Source organism: Trachypithecus francoisi, unplaced genomic scaffold (assembly GCF_009764315.1).
Source record: "Trachypithecus francoisi isolate TF-2019V2 unplaced genomic scaffold, Tfra_2.0 Lachesis_group13, whole genome shotgun sequence".
Taxonomy (NCBI): Eukaryota; Metazoa; Chordata; class Mammalia; order Primates; family Cercopithecidae; genus Trachypithecus; species Trachypithecus francoisi.
The window spans coordinates 131,012,558-131,033,311 of record NW_022681458.1 but is presented as its reverse complement, the minus strand read 5'-3'; the positions used below and the strand labels follow the sequence as shown (position 1 = coordinate 131,033,311).

Here is a 20,754-nt window from a genome sequence, read left to right as displayed (position 1 = left end):
TCTACCTCCCAGGTTCAAGCGATTCTCCTGCCTCAGCCTCCTGAGCAGCTGGGACTGCAGGCACCCGCCACCACGCCTGGCTAATTTTTTGTATTTTTAGTAGAGATGAGGTTTCACCATTTTAGCAAAGATGGTCTCAATCTCCTGACCTCACGATCCGCCTGCCTCGGCCTCCCAAAGTGCTGGAATTACAGGCGTGAGCCACCGCGCCCGGCCGGCTGCCCCCCTTTCATTGTGAGTTCAGGTTGGGGTTGGGGGAGAGCTGTGGTGTGAGGCCCTTCGAGAGTCCTGCTGACTCGTTGGGATGCAAACTGACTCAGACAGGTTTGCAGGGGCAACTCAGAGTCTGGGTTATGGGCTCAGTGCTGGACCAGCAAGTCCTGGGTCAGCCAAGCCACAACCCCTATAAGCTGGAGCAAGCCACAGAGGTGGGGGCTGGGTTTCCAGAGGCAGGGATAGGGCAGGGCTGTGAGTACAAGGGGCAGTCAGCTGAGAGCTGAGCCCTGGGACAGAACTCTGGGACTGCTGACCCAAGACCTCAGGCCCCTTCACAGTTTACTTGCAAGCTGTTGAGGAGACCCTCTGTGACCTGTGTGCCTGGAAGATATGACTTCATCCCTGACTGGCGCACAGCACCTAGCTCCAGGAGGACAGGCAGCTTCTTCCATGTGGGGAGGCCCTGGCCCCATTTTTCTGGAAGACTGCATGCCCTGGAGGACAGGAACGGGGCCTGAGTCTGCGCAACCCAACTCCCCACGGAGAGTGACTTGGCTCCCATATCCCTGCCCAGGGAGGAGGGAGACCTTCCCTCCCTGAGGAGCTGGAGACACAGTGGAGTGTGGGAGATGGCTCTGGTGAGCCAGAAACCAGAGCAAGAAGCTTCTTGGGTGATTTTTATTTTGTCAGGCCTGGGGCAGGGGTGGCCTTGGGTGGACAGGAGACCCCAGAGATGGAAACACGTCAGGAGCTGTCCCGACCAGCGGGATCATTAACACAGACCTTGGAGGAGGGGGTGGGAATTTAGAGAGACAAGAGACACAAGAAATGGAGACAAGACAGTATTCTGATCAAGTCTCATTTAATGGCGGTGGTGTAATGCCTTATATATGCTGCCAGGTAAGAGGAAGGGCTCAGAGCAGGAGGGGAGGGGATAATGAGAGACGTCACCAGACGCATGCTCGGTAGACTTAGTCTTTCCGGGCGCGGGAGGTTATCTACGCGCGGGCGGGAAAAGTTCGCGCGCGCGGGTAAAGTTGATGATGAAGAACCAGGAAGTGCGCCATCTTGTCTCCACAATGCAGAGCTTAAGCAACAGAGGCCGCGGCAATTTCCGAGCCTCACGGCTCCGGACAGGTCCCCCTTTTTTATATTATTAAACGACTAGAAGATATTCCCTCGGGAACTGCGCCTGTCTTAGGTTGGAGTGACACATCTCTTCACTGGTACCCGTCATGGGATTAGGCAGTAGCTATGACGGCCCTCCTGTCTTAGGTTAGTGAGAGATGACACTCTCTTACCCGTCATTGGCTGTCCAGTTCAGCGCACAAGGAAGGTGGTTTATAGCAAGTGTAAGTATGGACCACCGTGATCTTCTTGTTCAAGGCGATGATAATGGACCTGTATGGGTTTGGCTTGGATGGCCTCGATTTGTTGCTTAATGAATGTCATGAGCTTATTGAAGATTATAGGCCCCAAAGAGAGTAAGAGCAATAGGCAAAGCAGGGGGCCCAATAACGGTATGATATAAGGGAGGAGTCCATGGAACCCAGTCCAAAACGGGTTATCAGTCATTTCTTTTCGTCGTTTTTCTAGGTCTTCTTGTAGACGCTTGATTTTATCTCTGACGATCCCGGACTTGTTGGCGTAAAAACAGCATTTTTCCTGTAGAGCCAAGCAGATACCTCCCTGTTCGGCAGTTAATAAATCTAGGCCTCTCCTATTTTGAAGCACTACTTCTGCCAGGGAATCTACTTGATCTTGTAGATCCTGTATAGTACTTGAGATGGCCTGCATATCTGAGATCAATTGGCGAGACAATTTGGTGTATTGAGTAACAGAGACCCCTAGGCTTGAAACCCCAGTTGTTACGGCAGTAGTGATGCCTAATCCTACAAGTAAGGGGATAAATTGTATTGCCCTTTTGGCTCTTCCCAAAAAGTGATCTATAGCTGGAATAGGTACAGGTTCATCTCCAGGGATAATGTCTATATCTGGCAGAAGAGTGGCTAGGATACAAAGTCCTGTCCAGTTTGTGGGCAAATATGTATATGCTCTATTGTTTCCGCATATAAAAACTGAACTGTTTGGGGCGCACAGCGAATGAGAAACATTAGTGATAATAGGGCAATTAGTAAACTCAGCTATGCCTACGTCAATGTCGTAGGAATTGTTGAGAGGCGGAGAGTAGATACAAGAGGAGTTAGAGAATTCGAGGGGCTGTACTCGAAGGGGAGGAATGATGGCGCAGGAAGTATTGGGTGTATAGCTTGAGTCATTACTGGGTATGGCAAGAGGAACAGGATCTCCCAATGGTAAGCACAGCCAGCAATCACTGGCTAGACCAGAGTTGGAATTATTGAGCAGACTATGTGTAACAGTGAGGAGGTCAAAAGTCTGGGCATCAATTTTTTCTCTCCCTCGAGTTTTGGGCAAGGCCAAGGGGTGGTAATAAATTTCCGGGTACAAGGACTTTTGCAATTCCTCAAGTTTTTTGTGTACCATAATTTCTCGGGCCTTGTCTTGTGGTCCTCCCCCATCAGAGACATGAAGAGGGGGGTTAACATTCCAGCAGACAGGCTGCCCTACCGTACCAGTACAGCCAGCTGATATGAGGTTGTTGGTATTTCCTAATACTGTAGGGACATTGCTGGCCCCTATAGTAGGGTCTCTAGTACTTGTTAAGGTAGCAGTGTAGTATGTTTTACCGCCAGAGGTACATTTCTGATAAGCGGTGAAACAGGAGCTGTGTATAGAGTCCCAAAATGTGGTACAAGGGCAGGTTATGTTATCCCCTCCACTAGATATTCTCGGGTTAATACACACCTCCACTTAAGGGAATTAGACGGCAGGTATGCTGTGTGAGAGGAGCAAGATACAGTTGTGATATAAGGATTAGGTGGGCTGGCGAAATATCCCCCAGCGCAATCACAAGGCTTACCATGTCGTTGTTGTATGATCATAAGAGCTTCACGTGGATCACCAAAACGGCATGAACTTGGAATGCCTTGCAAGTCAGCACGAGAATCCAAGGAGTTTGTAATTGGAGTTCATCTTTGTAAGGAAAGAAAGGTACTCTCAGGGAGAGAGTTATTCCCTGGGTTGGTTATTGTTAGGTACCTGTTTTACCAATCGCTCTGGTAGCCATCTGGCTGCGTCATGATTTTGGGAAAAAACACAAACGGAGCCTCTTCCCCAAATTAACACTGGGTCTGGACCATGCCATGTGTTGTCTAATGGGTCTTTCCACTTAACCATGGCAAATTGTTTTTTAGAGTCAGAATGCCAAAATCGATCAGCCGCTGATTTATTCAGCTCATCTAAATTTAAAAAATTCAAAATAAAGAGTGTGTGATTAAGAATATTTCTAGGGGTGCCCTTAGTAGGGTACCATTCCCCCTTCTTTATCTTTTCAATGGTAGTTTTTAAGGATAAGTGAGCTCTTTCAACGATTCCTTGTCCTTGAGGATTATATGGGATACCAGTAGTATGTTTTATTTGTAATTTTAGGCAAAAGTCTTGGAAACCTTTAGATGTATAGCCAGGACCATTATCTGTTTTTAATTGTTTAGGTTTTCCAATTACAGAAAAACAGTGTAGTAAATGGGCTATTACATGTTTGGTAGCTTCACCTGTTTGTAGGGTGGCTAATATAAATCCACTAAATGTATCTATACATACATGGATGTATTTTAAATTACCAAACTCTGAATAATGGGTGACATCCATTTGCCAGATCATATTGGGAACTAGTCCTCTTGGTTTACTCCTAAGTGAGGGACTGGCAGATAATATACATGTCTGGCATTGTTTAACAATTTGTCTAGCTTGTTCCCTAGTTATTTTAAACATTAATCTTAGGGTTTGAGCATTAAGGTGGTGTAAAGCGTGAGCGGTCTGTGCTTGATTCAAATTTGTATCTATAGTTGTAGCTACAGTCTTGGTTGCAAAGTCAGCCACTTGGTTGCCTTGGGATAGAGGTCCTGGCAATCCTGAATGAGCTCTAATATGTCCAATGAAAAAAGGTGTTGATCTGTTATGTATTACTCGCTGGCATTGTAAAAATAGTTTGGCTGTGTCTGACACATGTTTGATTTGTGCTACGGTTTCAAGTAAAGGTATTGAGTGAGCTAAATATGCACTGTCAGTATAAATATTAAGGGCCTGATTAGGGAAGGCTGACAGCACTGCGATTAGGGCCTGCAACTCCACTAGTTGAGCTGACGTATGACTGGTTTTGAAGTTAACAGTGGTGTCTGCAAAGGTATATGCAGCAGTCCCTGTGGAGGACCCATCAGTGAATACTAATAAGGCATTGTCTAAGGGTGTTTTACTGGTGATATGAGGGAAGACAAAAGCATGCAGCTTACAAAATTGGATAAGCTTATTTGGTGGGTAATGGTTATCCAAGTTACCAGCGTAAGAAGCGCAAGCAATCGGCCACGTCTCAGTGTTTTGCATTAGCCAATGGATTTGTGGCTTAGAATAAGGTTGTATGATCGTAGAAGGTTCAATTCCAAAGTATTTTTTGCTATTGTCTCTTCCTAGAATAATTAAGTCTGCTATGGCATCATAATAGGGGAGTAATACCTTTTTGGGAGATGAAGGCAAGTGGACCCACATAATAGGGTTATCTTGCCAGAATAAACCAGTAGGTGTTAGTGTTGTGTGAAATATTAAAAAGGTTAATGGCTGTGAATAGTCTATGCTGGTGACAAATTGTTCAGCAATAGCCGCCTCTACTTTATGGAGTGATAAAAGCGCCTCTTTTGACAATGACCTAAAGGACTTAGGGTTGGGGTCACCTTTTAGGGTGTCGAATAAAGGTTTTAACTCTCCCGTGGTAAGTTTTAAGTATGGCCGGAGCCAATTAATGTCTCCAAGGAGTTTTTGGAAATCATTGAGGGTATGTAACCTATCTTTACGGATAACTGCCTTTTGATTAGTAATCTTAGGTCCATTTATTTGAAAACCCAAATATGTATAAGGGTCTTGTAATTGTATTTTTTCTGGAGCTATGTGTAACCCCGCAGTGGTTAGCTCTTGTCTGAGTTGTGCAAAACACTGTAGAACTTGTTCTCCCATTTTTCCTGCTATGAGGATATCATCCATGTAATGTATAATGTATATTTGTTTCCATGTCTCTCTAACTGAGTGTATGGCTGTAGCCACATATTTTTGACACAAGGTGGGGCTGTTGGCCATACCTTGAGGCAACACTTTCCATTGGTATCGCTTCATTGGTTCTTTAAAATTTATAGCTGGCAAGCTAAAGGCGAATCGTTTTTGATCAGTGGGATGAAGGGGAATCGTAAAAAAGCAATCTTTCAGGTCTATGATAATTTTAAAATATCCTTGAGGGATCGCTACCGGAGAAGGTAGCCCGGGCTGTAAGGCACCCATGAGGACCATAGTAGCGTTTACTGCCCTTAAATCTTGTAATAGTCTCCACTTACCGGACTTTTTCCTGATGACAAATATGGGTGTATTCCAGGGAGAGTTACTCTCCGCAATATGCCCTGCCATTAGCTGTTCCTGTACTAACTGTTGGGCTGCAATTAGCTTTTCATTAACTAAAGGCCATTGATCAACCCAAACAGGCTCATCCGACTTCCATGTTATGGGGTCAGCGCACTTTTGGGGTACAGGCATGTCAATGGCCGAAGTTAAAAATTTCCAAACCCTTTTGTGTTAGATTGTCCTAAGGCTGGAATAGGCTGTCGAATACCGTTTTCCTTTTTTCCCAGTCCTTTTCCGGGGCTATAACCCTGAGCTAACATTTGTGCAGCAACTATATCATTGGGGCTGCACATCAAAATTTTCATCTGGGAGAGTAGGTCCCGTCCCCAGAGATTAACAGGCAGTTGAGGGATAACAAATGGTTTAATGAGACCTGAGTTATTTTCTTTGTCTTTCCAGGTAAGGTATTTAGAGCTTTGTTTGGGATTACTACTTTGTCCAATTCCTCTTAAGTTAGTGAAAGTTTCTGTGGTAGGCCAGTGAGAGGGCCAGTCCTCTTGTCTAATGATGGTTACATCAGCCCCTGTATCTATTAATCCTGTAAACAACTTACCATCTAGCCACAAGGTCAGGGAGGGCTTTTGATTAGTGATTGGCTGTACCCAATATATATTTGATGATCCAAAACCTCCCTTTCCTCTGTTAGAGTGCTGGACTTTATTAGTTGTTTTAATTAGAGGCAGTAGGACTAATTGTGCTATTCTATCCCCTTGAGGGACAGTAATAATATTGTCAACAGCCCTGGCCATTATTTTAATTTCGCCAGTATAGTCGTTATCGATTACTCCTGGGAAAACTTGTAGACCTTTCATAGTGACACTACTTCTTCCCAGGATCAATCCAAAGGTATCAGGAGGCAAAGGCCCATATATTCCAGTGCCCAAGGCTTGTGCTCCCATCTCAGGTGTTAATACTGTGTGGGAGGTGGAACAGAGGTCCAGTCCTGCACTTCCTGGGGTTGCTCTACTAAGTCTTGAAATGGATTGTTGTTGCTGGCCGGAACAAAGCTGACCGCCCCATAAGCTTGTTTCGGGGCCTGGGGCTGGCCCCTCATCCCGTTTCCCTGTTGGGAGGGTAAAGGATTTCCCTGATTGTCAGTTTTAGATTTACATTCATTAGCCCAATGTTTTCCTCTTTTACACCTTGGGCAAAGGCCTGGAACCTTTGCTTCAGAGTTTTTATTTGAATCCCCGCGGCAATCTTTTGCAAAATGTCCTCTTTTGCCACATTTAAAACACCCTCCTTTTTCTCTGTTTTTTTTATCAAGGAAGTCTTTTACGGTTTGTCCGCTAAAGGCTGCGGCCATTGCCCAACCCTGTTGATAGGAGGGTCCAATGTCTGAACAGAGGCGGATATATCCAGTCAAATCTGTTTTCTTTCTATAAGGACGGATTGCTGCCTGACAAGCTGGATTGGCATTTTCATAAGCCAATTGTTTAACATAATCTACCCCCGCCTCGGCATTACCAAAAATCCTTCCTGCGGTTGTCATGAGCCTATGGACAAAATCTGCGAACGGCTCATCAGGTCCCTGCTTGACTCCAGTGAGTGAAGCTCCTGGGTCGCCTTTAACAGGGAGTTTCCTCCAGGCTTTTGTAGCCGCCGCCTGGATTTGTGAGAATAATCCAGGGTCGTATTGCATCTGCGCATCAGTGTTGGAATAATTACCACAGCCAGTTAACATATCAAAGTCCCAACCGTTTCCTGCCTGTTGGTTTCTTTTGGCTGTGTCTCTGCAATTTTCAAAAAACTCCGATTTCCAAATCAAATGATCTCCCCCTGAAAGAACTGCTCTAACTAGTGTGTTCCAATCTGTTGGAGTAAGCCAGTTATCGGCCACAGACTCTACTATAGCAAGAGTATAGGGAGCAGTAGCTCCATATTGAGAAACAGCAGTTTTTAACTTTTATAACAGTAAAATCAAATCCATTATGATGCCTCCAGGCCTGACCCTGTCCATCTACAGTTTCAGTTACTGGGAAGATATCTTTATCGGAGGACTCCGTGTCTCGGCTAGTAGAAAACTTCCCTTTTGGGACATGTTGTCCGGGCCGCTGAGGCGGGCGAGGGAAGCCTCCCATACTCTCTGAATTTGTTACCCTCTCATTTCCTGTTTTTAACTTTTGCAGCCTAATGATTAGTGACTGATGCAATTCTTCTAACTTTATCTGCTCTTCAAGTTGAGCGATTTTTTCTTTGAGTTCCTCTTTCGGATTAACCACCGCCATTACGTCGGGTGCAGAGGCACCAGGCGTTCCGTTATAGGGAGGCGGATGCGAGAAAGAGGGGGGCCAATCAGGATTATGATATCTAGCTGCTTCTTCCTCTAAGTTGTCCCAATTTACATCTGAGGGGCCAGGATTGTCACTTTTATCTTTTGGTGATGTATGTAGAACTGGATATTTTTAGGCTTTTGTACGCCTAGCATCATTTTGTCTCTAACCGAAAGAGCCTTGGTCCCCTCGTCATCACTTTCAAGAGAAATAAGGTCTACTTCTTTGTCTGGCGGGGGCTCCTGAGGTCGGTCTGAGAACTGACTTGTAAAATTCCTCAGTCTGGGTGACCGCAGCCATTATTTGTGGATCGGCCTCCTTTTTATCTATTAGGTCTCTGATTAGATTCCAATAACAAAAGGCTGTCACTGGAACTTTTTCTGGTCCAAAAGTATTATAATAATCTTGAAAGCAATCTCCCACTCTACGCCACCTCTTTATGTCAATGGTCCCCTCTTGCGGGAACCAAGGGCAGGTGTCTTTTACAAAATCAAAAAATCTAAATAAGTCACCACTTTTAACCTTTACTCCCCGTGTCTTTAAAGCCTCTTTTAATTGCCCTACGTAGATTTGATGCTGGCTTAATTCTTGTCCCATTTTGGGCGCGTAACTTACCCTCAACTCCGAAGCAGCAGGCTCCCACGACGGTCGGAGGGATTTTTCTTTCACTTTAGTCGCCGGCCTTTCTATGCGCCCTCTTCCTCACGCAGTTCCCTCGTATCCAAGCCCCGCGTTTGGGCGCCACATGTCCCGACCAGCGGGATCATTAACACAGACCTTGGAGGAGGGGGTGGGAATTTAGAGAGACAAGAGACACAAGAAATGGAGACAAGACAGTATTCTGATCAAGTCTCATTTAATGGCGGTGGTGTAATGCCTTATATATGCTGCCAGGTAAGAGGAAGGGCTCAGAGCAGGAGGGGAGGGGAATAATGAGAGACGTCACCAGACGCATGCTCGGTAGACTTAGTCTTTCCCGGGCGCGGGAGGTTATCTACGCGCGGGCGGGAAAAGTTCGCGCGCGCGGGTAAAGTTGATGATGAAGAACCAGGAAGTGCGCCATCTTGTCTCCACAATGCAGAGCTTAAGCAACAGAGGCCGCGGCAATTTCCGAGCCTCACGGCTCCGGACAAGGAGCGTGCAGAGCTCAGCAAGGAGGCCAGCCTGAGGTGGGCACGCTTGTGGTTAGGAGGCCAGGGGCCCCGGCCCTTCATAGGCTCCCCAGCAGAATCAGCCGCAGGAGGAAGGTGTGAGCAGCCAGATGGGCTGCACAGAGCCCGGGTTTATAGACGGTACCCTGAGAGGTCATGCTGTCCAGGGCTGGGGGCATTTCCTGAGGAGGAGCCAAGGCAGGATCCACAGGGGGACTCTCCCTCTTCTTCTGGCTAATCCAGTTGGTGAAGTAGGAGAGCCTGGTGAAGACGCTGGGGCCGATGGGTGAGTGGCAGTCGAGGCTCCAACTAGACAGCCCCATCAGGAACCAGGTGCCATTTAACGGGCAGACGAGGGGACCCCCGGAGTCTCCCTGAGAACAGAGAGGACATGGGTGGTGGGGACCAAGGCAGGGAGGGACACGCATTGTTCAGGGCAGGAGGGAGCCTTACACTTCTCCAGGATGGAGTGTGGGAAGCAAGGTGTGCGGCAGGTGTCCCCACTGTTTGAGTGAGTGGCGCTCATCAGTCACCTGGGCGATGTTAGAAGCCCAGACCCAGGACAGACCTCCTGGATCAAAATCTGGAAGATGGGGCTCTGGAGCCCCACTCCACAAAGCTCCCAAGGAGACCCTGGGCAGAGCCTCCAGGCTGGCAGTCACAGACCCATGAGGATAAGCAGGAGATTCTAGGAGATGGACATCCAGGCCTAGCCCTCCTGACCTTAGTGGGGAGAAGGGGTCACCTGTGGTCCCCAGGGTGGCTGGGTGCCAGCCTAGAGGGCTGGATGCGCCTTGGCCTGAATTCTCAGCCCAGCACTGCATCCCACCAGTATTTTGTTCTTTTTTAACTTTTTTTTAAAAATTGAAATGGAGATGGAGATCTTGCCGTGTTACCAGCTGATCTTGAACTCCTGGTATCAAGTGATCCTCCCGCCTTGGCCTCCAAGGTGCTGGGATTAAATCTAGTCCCAAATCCAGATGTCCTTGACTTATTAAGGTCTCTAGTGTTCCCTCCATTTCTTGGTTGAGCTTTTCAGAAAATGCCAGGCTGTGGGATGTGCTGAGGGATGTGCTGAGGGGAAAAGAGGTGCTGCCTGTGCCCAGCCTGGGGGTAGGGCAAGTGCCAGGGGCTCCCAGGTGAGCGCGGGAGATTGTGAGTGTGGCAGGGCCCCCGAACGGGGAAGTCCCTGACATCCTGGGCAGAGCACCCCCATCCCATAGGCCAAAAAGGGAATCCCAAGGAAACAAGCGTCCTCCTGCCATGTGTGCAATCAGCAAGACCAAGCCTCTTCTGTGTGCAGACAGCACCGAGGAGGCCCCGAGGGACATTCCACATGAACAGACATCACAGACATGGTGTGTGGACAGGGGCGACCTGGAAGGACCCCAGAAGGGCTGCTCTGATCCTAGAGCTTCTCTGAGCCAACACAGGAAGGAGGGGCAAGGCCTGACTGTGCCAGCCCACAGCCAGTCAGTGGCAGGGGACCTGGTGCAGATTCTGTCTGATAGGATGGTTCTGGCCTGAGCCCCATCAGGACACAACTGCAGGAGAAGGGATGGCAGAGGCTAGTGGGAAATGGTCAACACACAGGACTTGCCATATCTGACCCTTTCTCTCTGTCAAAGGAAATGGGCAAAGCAAGGCAATCAGGCCCAGTGGTACACGGTGGGCTGTTGGTGTCAGGAGGCTGAGGAGGCCGCTCCAAGGAGGACAGCAGAGAACAGGAGGGGCCGCCCAGAGTGTCTGATGGGGGATGCTGCACCAATGCCTGACGGCACGGCTGTGGCGAGGACAGAGCCCAGGAAGCAAGAGAGGGCACAGGCAGGTACCCTGGGGTGAGCCCTGCTGAGACAGGTGGGGTGGGAGGAGGTTGTGGGGAGCAGGGAGGGTGCCTGTAGGGCATTTGTGATGGGAGTCATCAAAGAATGTTTCTGCACCATGGGGTGACCAAAGAGAGAGAAAGAAAAAGAGGGAGGTGCAAGACGGGGAGAGGAGGCCGGGCACGGTGGCTCACGCCTGTAATCCCAGCACTTTTGGGAGGCTGAGGCAGGCGGATCACTTGAGGTCAGGAGTTCGAGACCAGCCCAGCCAAGATGATGAAACCCCATCTCTACTAAAAATACAAAAATTAGCCGGGCGTGGTCGTGCATCCCAGTTACTCGGGAAGCTGAGGCAGGAGAATCACTTGAATCTTGGAGGCAGAGGTTGCAGTGAGTCGAGATTGTGCCACTGCACTCCAGCCTGGGCCCTGTATCAAAAAAAAAAAAAAAGGCCGGGCGCGGTGGCTCAAGCCTGTAATCCCAGCACTTTGGGAGGCCGAGACGGGCGGATCACGAGGTCAGGAGATCGAGACCATCCTGGCTAACACGGTGAAACCCCGTCTCTACTAAAAAAATACAAAAATTAGCCGGGCGAGATGGCGGGCGCCTGTAGTCCCAGCTACTCGGGAGGCTGAGGCGAGAGAATGGCGTAAAACCCGGGAGGCGGAGCTTGCAGTGAGCTGAGATCCGGCCACTGCACTCCAGCCTGGGCGACACAGCGAGACTCCGTCTCAACAAAAAAAAAAAAGACGGAGAGATCCTGCACTTCCTCTCTGGGCCTCAGTCCCCCACTATAAAATGGAAGGATGACACACAGTGGGGGAAGACATTCGTAATATATGAACATATCCAACAAAGGGCTCACGTCCCCAATAGACAAAGAGCTCCTGTGATTCCGAATGAAAGGCAGACAATCCCATAGTTGGCAAAAAACTTGCACGGACACTTTACAAAAGAGGCAATAAGCATATAACAAACGGCTTATCTTCACTAGTCACCAGAGAAATGCACATTAGAAACCACACACAAGAGTTCATATGAAAATAGCAAGACAGTTTGAAGGACTGGCAGCAACCTGAACTATCACTCACCAGCTAGTGGGAATGAAAATTGGTACAACCAGGTTGCAGAGTTTCTCAGACGATCAACGAGAGATGAACATGTGCATATCTCATGGCAAGGCAATTCCATTGCCAGGGTGACCGCCAACCAGAATGGGAATCTGTGTGCTCTGAAACGCATGCACCAGGAGGTCCACAGCAATTCTATTTGCAACAACCTCAAATGGGAACCACCCAAATGCCACCCACACTAGAATGGATAAGTAAATTGCAGTGTCTTTGCACAGTGGAATAGCATACGGCAATAAAAATGAACAATACGGACTGCACGCCAGATGGATGCAGCCCACAGACACAACACTGACTCAGGGGACCAGGCAAAAGCTTGCATACCATACGGTTACACTCAGCTAAAAGTCCCCACATGAAGCCATGGTGCTTTAGAAAGCAGGCAGGGTTAGTGTCAGGAATGGGGCATGGATGAAACCCATGGGTGCCAGGTACATGAGTGGTCAGTCTCTGAAAATTCCTCTGCAGGACACTTGTACTTATGCCCTTCCCTGTGCATGGTGTGCTTCAACAAGATTTCTTTTTTTTTTTTTTTTGAGACGGAGTCTCACTCCGTCACCCAGGCTGGAGTGCAGTGGTGTGATCTCGGCTCACTGCAACCGTCGCCTCCCGGGTTCAAGCGATTCTCCTGCCTCAGCCTCCCGAGTAACTGAGACTATAGGCACATGCCACCATGCTTGGCTGATTTTTGTATTTTTAGTAGAGATGGGGTTTCACCATGTTGGTCAGGCTGGTCTCGAACTCCTGACCTCAGGTGATCCACCCGGCTCAGCCTCCCAAAGTGCTGGGATTACAGATGTGAGCCCCTTTTTACCCGGCCAACAACGCTTCTTAAAAGATACAAAGAAAATGGATGGGCCAGTGCTTTTGGGGGGCTTCTGTGCTGGCTCTGACACCTCAGGCTTGGCTGGGCTCGGGAAGAAGTCAGGGCTGGGGCAGGGTCCAGAGGAGACCCTGTGGCAGAGGCCCAGGACAGCACAGGTGAGAGAGGTTGAGCCCACTCACCCGGCAAATGGACTTTCCCGTTACGAGGTCCCCAGCGCACAGCATGTCCTCGTGGATGGTGTAGTCACTGCTGCTTGGCTGGCCAGGGTACTGTGGCTGGAAAAAGGATCCGCAGACACTATTTTCCATGACACCGACCTCTGCCTCCTGAAGTTGGAAGGGCTCAGGCAGGAAGACTGTGGGAGGTGTCAGATGTGCGGCCAGAGGGAAGCCCTCCCTTCCCAGCCCGCTCACCCAGGGAGGGCACACCAAGATGAGGGGACAGGCAAAGGGGAAGGGCCTGCAGTAAGAAGAGCCAGGAGGGAGGCCAATGTGGCTGCAAGGGAGCAGGCCTGGGGTGAAGGGTGAGGCGCAGCAGCCTCGGGGCCCAGAGCGGGGGCCCTCCTAGCCAGGATGTGGTGCTGGAGGTGTCATTCCAAACACACTGGGACACAATAGAAGGGTCTTATGCATCAAAAACAAGCCCTCTGGCTGCTAAGAGGAGGCAGAGCTGGAGGCAGGGAGGGTGGCAGCTGGAGTGGCAGCCTGGCTGGTGGCATACCTAGCAGGTGTCAGGCGGGCTTGAGCAGTGTGACAAATCAGACATGCCCTTCCTCAAGGAGCAACTGGTCTGGGGACACTTGGGCTGTGGTTCCAGATGTTGTCCCAGATCTGGCCTGGGGTCCCCATGTGGGCAAAGCCTGATGACAGGGGCCCACCCCTGCACAATGCCTGCCCTGTGTGGGCCTCATGGGTCCTTGGGGGCTGCTGGTGTGTAGAGAGAGAAGGATGACTGGAGCCCAGATCTTTCATCAAGGTCAATGGCTCTCTGCTGGGTAGCTGCTCCAACAAACTGATGACTTCCCCAAGCCCTAACTCCTCCTCTCCCACCTGGAGAATCTTCTCTGCCTTGATTCTTAGAGAATGACAGTCCCTGGGAGGCCCGAGGTGGGTGGATCACCTGAGGCTGGGAATTCGAAACCAGCCTGACCAACATGGAGCTATCCCATCTCTACTAACAACTCAAAATTAGCCAGGTGTGGTGGCTCATGCCTGTAACCCTAGCTACTCAGGAGGATGAGGAGAATCGCTTGAACCCAGGAGGTGGGGGTTGTGGTGAGCCAAGATCATGGCATTGCACTCCAGCCTGGGCAACAAGAGCGAGACTCCACCTCAAAAAAAAAAAAAAAAAGTTTGAGAATGACAGTCTCAGGAGGCTGTCTTTGGAGGACCAGCTGCTCTCATGACTAGGGCCATGTGACTGACATTCAGTGGCAAGGGCAGGGAGGCCAGCTCTGGCCCGCTCATGGAAGGAAGTCCTGTCCTAAATGCCTCCTCTGAGATAGTCTGCCAGATCATGACCCCGCGAATAATTCCCAGTCGCCATTCTACTGTTTTGCACTCATCACTATGTTTTCCTAAATCAAAAGCATTCACTCTTTTGCTGGAGCCTTTGCCTAACATTTCTTCCCTCTCAGTCTACAAATACACAAATATATATGACAGATACGCCAGGCAAGCAGCGAGGTTCACATCCACAGAGGTAAGTGTTCTGCAGCCATTTAAACACCTGGGCCGGAGGACAGACCTGCTCACTTTTTTTTTTGTTTTTGAGACAGAGTCTTGCTCTGTTGCCCAGCTGGAGTGCAGTGGTGTGATCTCGGCTCACTGCAACCTTCGCCTCCCTGGTTCAAGCGATTCTCCTGCCTCAGCCTTCCCAGTAGCTGGGATTACAGGCACCCACCACCACGCCCAGTTAACTTTTGTGTGTGTGTATATATATATATGTGTGTGTGTGTGTGTGTGTGTGTGGTGTGTGTGTGTGTGTGTGTGTGTGTGTGTATATATATATATATTTTTTTTTTTTTTTTTTAAGTAGAGCTGGGGTTTCACCATGTTGACCAGGATGGTCTTGATCTCTTGACCTCGTAATCTGCCCACCTCGGTCTCCCAGAGTGCTGGGATTACAGGCGTGAGCCACGGCACCCGCAGGCCTACTCTTACTTGCTACTGATGCCCAGCACCTTCCACTACCATGGAAGCTCCACTTGGTGAGGCCCTGGAGGAGGTCAGACCACAGCAGGCCCTTGTTGTCAGGGTGGAGTCAGTAACATTCAGAACCAGGGAATCCTGAATGGCTCAGAATCAAAGAGCCCAAGTGCCTGCCTCCAAAAGTGGGAGATGCTCAGGCCACTTGACTGCACTGCTCACCATCCTCGGTGACCATTCCCCAACCAGATATCCAGCAGGAGCTGTCAGGGGCCAACGACGTGGTGGGTTCCGGAAGGCAGGCGGGGAGGATGTGGGAGCTGAATTCCACATGACGGTGCAGCTGCAGCAGGGTGATGTCACTCCCCATGCGGTGCCACTTGTTATAGCCAGCATGCATCATGATCCTATTCACTGTCATCTGCCAGCTGTGCTCTGTGGGATGGTTTAGCTGGTTGTACCCAAGTAGGATCCGGTAATCAGATGGGTTAGTGGACCTGTTGTGGGGAGGGTCCTCTGAGTGCTGGGCTGGCACCCTCACCCCAGCTGCCCAGCTGGCAGGCACCCAGACCGCACCATCACTCTGGGGTTACTCTCTCCTCCCTTCCTCATGTCAGATAGCCCTGCTTTGGTCTTGACAAGAGCTTGAGGGCCTTCAGGACACTTGGCCTTGGATGATTCCTGTGGCTTTCTCAGCATGCCCCAGACTCAAAGGAGTCGAGAATCTTAGTGCAGAAAACACTGGGGGTGCATTACACTTCACCCCTTCATTTCAGAAGAGAAGAGACTTGGCTTATTCCTAGCTGTGACCAGAACCCTCCTGAGGCCCCATGACCTACAGTAATTCTCGAAGACCCTATTTCCCTAGCCAGTACGCTCCACCCCCTTCTCCCCAGTCCTCATACACCACCATCTCCAAGGCTGCCCCACCTGATGACTAGGAAGTCAGCAGGTATTGATGGAGCACATGGAGGAGTTCATGGAACTGAACCTGTTTCCAGAAAACGAGTGACTTTCCAACCCACAGGTCCTGGCTGTGTGGTCCTCCTCCCCGCACATGGCTGCATCCACCTCCCCCAAGGCCTCTCCTGCTCCAAGCGCCTGTCTGGCATAGGGTCTACCATGGTCCTGGGCTTGTGCCTCACTTTCCTGACAGGATGAGAAGCCTCAGGGTGGGCCTTGCATCTCTGTGTACCGCACAATGGGCCTCACTTAAGGCCTGGCACCCGCGGGTGCTGAATAAATCAGTGGGACCTGAGGAGGATGCTATAGCCAGCTATGTCCAAAGCTCTGGCTTCTGGCTCAGAATTTGACATCCTCCCCAACTCCCTTAGAGCACACAGCAAGCCCAGGAAGCATTGGAGGAGTAACTCAGTCTCCTGACTCTCTCTGCCTCACACCTCCTGGGACAGAGGCCATCTGTTTCATCTTTCACGCTCGTCTGTGGGGACGGTGGCACATAATTCTCCAGAAGTGACAAAAACCCCTGGCTGGACATACAGAGTCGCAGGACCCTTCTGGGGAAGAATGTGCCAGCATATGTGGGTAGCCAGGACCCAGGGCAGCCTTCGGCAAGTGTTCCCTGGACAGCCTGCAGTGAGCCCTGACTGGAAGGGGCCAGGCACTCGAACATGCATGCCTGGCCCTGGGAAGCCCTGGAACTGTCACTCTGTCTCATCACTGAAGCGTGTGTCAAGTGTGTGTGACCTGGGATGCTGCACACCCACTACCATTTACACAAGAAAAACCAAGGCCCACTGAGATTGTGTGGATGGCCTAGACCTGGACAAGATGCAGAAACCAAAGCTCACCCTGAGTGGAACATCAGGATTTTGATTCCTAAAGTTTACAGCAGATGGAGAGTGGGCTGGAGGTGGTTCCCTTTAGAAATAAAGTCTGTTGGGCCGGGCGCGGTGGCTCAAGCCTATAATCCCAGCACTTTGGGAGGCCGAGACGGGTGTTTCACAAGGTCAGGAGATCCAGACCATCCTGGCTAACACGGTGAAACCCTGTCTCTACTAAAAAATACAAAAAACTAGCTGGGCGAGGTGGCGGGCGCCTGTAGTCCCAGCTACTCAGGAGGCTGAGGCAGAAGAATGGCGTGAACCTGGGAGGCCGAGCTTGCAGTGAGCTGAGATCCGGCCACTGCCTCCAGCCTGGGCGACAGAGCAAGACTCCGTCTCAAAAAAAATAAAATAAAATAAAATAAAGTCTGTTTTCCTCTATTTATTGATAATCCCAACTAGAGTGGATTAATTTTCATTTAGCTATTTATTTTATTTTATTTTGTTCTATTTTATTTTATTTTTGAGACAAGATCTGGCTTTGTGGCCCAGGCTGGAATGCAGTGGCACAACCACATTTCACTGCAGCCTCAACCTCCCTGGGCTCAGGTGATCCTCCTGCCTCAGCCTCCTCAGTAGCAGGGACCACAGGCATGCCCCATCGTACTTGGCTAATTTTTTATTTTTAGTAGAGGTGGGGTTTTGCCATGTTGCCCAGGCTGGTCTTGAACTCTTGGGTTCAAGCAATCCACCCGCCTTGGCCTCCTAAAGTGCTGGGATTACAGGTGTGAGCCACCGTGACAGGCCTTAACTATTTATTTATTTTTACTTTTAATTATTTACTTATTTTCAGACAAGCTCTCATCCTGTCGCCTGGGGTGGGGTGCAATGGTGTAATCACAGTCACTGCAGCCTTGGCCTCCCAGGCTCAAGTGATTCTCCCGAGTAGCTGGGAGTACAGGCGCACACCACCAGGCCTGGCTAATTTCTGTAATTTTTGTAGAGATGAGGTGTCACTATGTTGCCCGGGCTGGTCTGGAATTCCCGGACTCATACAATCCTCCCACCTTAGCCTCCCGAAGTACTAGGATTACAGGTGTGAGCCATCACACCCAGCTTCATTTAGCTGTTTCAAAGTAATGTGCGTGTAGTGAGACAACCACACCATCTCAGCAGGTTGACCCATGTGGGGTGGAGGGGCGGGGGGATGCCCAGCCCCAGAGTGAGAGATGAGGTAGGATCCTTTGCTTAGGAGATGTCACACACTTGGTCAGGAGACTGGAGCAGTGTGATGAGCAGGGACAGCATTCCAGGCACAGGGCACTGCTGGGTCAAAGGCAGGACACCTGGGGGCAGCAAACTGTCCCAGAACAAAGCCTACAAAGAAAAGGCTGCGCCCTCACTTGGGGCTTCCCTCTGGCATGCCCTCCCACAGCAGGGCCCTGAGGGAAGATGCACCTTTGGAAGCAGTGAGCAGCAGAGGCCACCCAGTTGCTGTCAATGAGGGCAGCTCCGCAGATGTGCCTGCCTAGATAGAGTAGACTGGCCTGCCATGGCCACCGCTCAGGTTCCGCCCTCTGGCCTCCGAAGATCTTCCCGGTGGGCCTCCCGGAGGAATTCCCGCCGAATCTGGTCTTCCCACACACTGTGGAGACAGCTCAGCAATGAGGTGCCTGCATGAAGGACGCCAGCCCCTGGTGCCCCCAAATATCAGGATCAACAGGACCCGGGGCCACCAGGCCCCTCCTCTCACTTCACAGGAGGGACATGTCCAAGGCTCAGGGTGAAGCCACGTGGCCCATGGGACAGCACCACCTGGATGACCCGGGAACACACAGCCCAAGGCCCCGGTCAGGGGCGACGGCCGGTGGGGTTGGGGGGTGAGCACTGGGCCCGGCTTCTCCCAGGCCTCGATGCCGTGTGTGTTGGCGCAGAAGCGGCTGCAGAACGGATGCACCGCTGCACCACGCGGCCCCTGATCGGCTGTGCCCTCCCTTCCCGGCCCAGTGTGCCCCCAGACTGAAGCGACGGACACACTCCGCCCACAGTCCCGTCTGCAGCAGCATTTCCCCGTCCTGGAAATGAGGGTGTTGGGGGCGCTGGACCGCGGAGGCCTGAGATCCACCCCGGCAGGGCCGGCGCGGGGAGCCCCATCCTCTCCGCTCCTTCAAAGGCGCCTTCCTCCCAGGGCCCGAGAACCAGACCTAGCCTGGCCGGACCCTCCGGGCGGGGGTCCACGTCGGGCGGAAGGCGGGCGACCTCCGCTCCTCGCTCCGTCCGGGCCACCCCGCCCGCTCACCTGCAGAGAGGGACGAGGTGCACGGGACGCGCAGCAGCAGAAGAAGCGGCCAGAGGATCGCGGGCAGCCCGCAGTGTCCCCGCCGGCCCCGACCTGAGCGCTCTGCCCCCACGTCCCTCATCCGGCCGGTGGCCTGGGCGTCCCCAACGGGGCGGAGAGCGCGGCGTGTGGCCAACCGCGGGGCTCCGGGAAACCGCCCGCGGCCATCGGGGTGCTGGGACCGGATCCCAGGCGGGCGGGTGTGGGGAGCCCGGGTCCGTGGCAGGCAGGGGTCACTGGGAACCCCCAGAGCGTCCCAGGGCCCCTCCCTCCAGGAACTCCACTGTGCAGAGGAGACATGAAGGCAACCATGGCCCAAGCCCAGAAATACACAGTAATGGTGAGAGGGCAAGTGCTTGCATCACGTCATTAAGCATTTCTAGCTTGCTTTCCGAGTTCAACCCACTCCTCCACAAGGACGCCGGCTCCTGGGATTAGGTCAGGCCCACCAGGGACAATATAATATCCTTTTCTTAAACTCCAGCATGCCACAGTCATGAGAAGGCGGTGCCGTCTCAGTCACAGGTCCCTCCACATTCAACAGGAGAGTCATAGACAACAGCTGGGTGGCAGGGAGTCATCTCAGAATTCTGCCTAACACAGCCCAACCTCCGGCCTCCAGTGAGGCATGTCCCTCCCAATCCCCAAAATGCATTCGGCATACCTCAAGGTTACCAAGGGCCTCAACCTGTCACCAGAACAGGGCCTGATTCAGACATGAGGAGAGGAATTCGGGCGGGTCCATAAAGTGAAAGCACATTGCTTAAGGAAGTAAAAGAACAAAAGAATGGCTACTCCACAGGCAGTTGCCCATTTTTATGGTTATTTCTTGATTACATGCTAAACAAGGGGTGGATTATTCATGAGTTTCCAGGGAAAGGGATGGACAATTACCAGAACTGAGAGTTCCTCCCTCTTTTAGACCATATAGGGTAATTTCCTGACTTTGCGGTGAACTGTCATGGCACTGGTGGGAGTGTCTCTGAGCATATAATGAGCATTGAGGACCACCAGAGGTCACTCTTGTCGCCATCTTGGTTTTGGTGAGTATTGGCTGGCTCCTTTACCCCAACCTATTTTAACAAGATCTTTATGACTTATCTTTTGCCTACCTCCTATCTCATTCCGTGACTTAGAATACCTAACCTCCTGGGGGCCGGGCATGGTGACTCACACGTGTAATCCCAGCACTTTGGGAGGCCAAGGTGGGCAGATCACCTGAGGTCAGGAGTTCCAGACTAGCCTGGCCAACACGGTGAAACCCCGTCCCTAATAAAGATACAAAAATTAGCAAGGCATGGTGGCAGGTGTCTGTAGTCCTAGCTACTTGGGAGGCTGAGGCAGGAGAACAGCTTGGACCTGGGAGGCAGAGGTTGCAGCAAGCTGATATCATACCACTGCACTCCAGCCTGGGTGACAGAGCTAGACTTTGTCTTTAAAAAAAAAAAAAAAAAAAGGCCGGGCGCGGTGGCTCACGCCTGTAATCCCAGCACTTTGGGAGGCTGAGATGGGTGGGCCACGAAGTCAGAAGATCGAGACCATCCTG

At 51.1% G+C, this 20,754-nt stretch overlaps 1 protein-coding gene across 1 annotated transcript; it reads right to left on the bottom strand.

The window, feature by feature from the left end:
- Positions 1-222: 222 nt before the first annotated feature.
- On the bottom strand, positions 223-19,827 carry LOC117095194 (serine protease 40). Its single transcript, XM_033231956.1, has 6 exons — positions 19,170-19,827; positions 18,329-18,515; positions 15,309-15,583; positions 13,119-13,294; positions 9,149-9,534; positions 223-969 (listed from the first exon to the last, which is right to left on the bottom strand). The coding sequence occupies exons 1-5, from the start codon at positions 19,288-19,290 to the stop codon at positions 9,220-9,222; spliced, it is 1,074 nt and encodes a 357-aa protein (XP_033087847.1). The 5' UTR covers positions 19,291-19,827; the 3' UTR covers positions 223-969; positions 9,149-9,219.
- Positions 19,828-20,754: the final 927 nt, after the last annotated feature.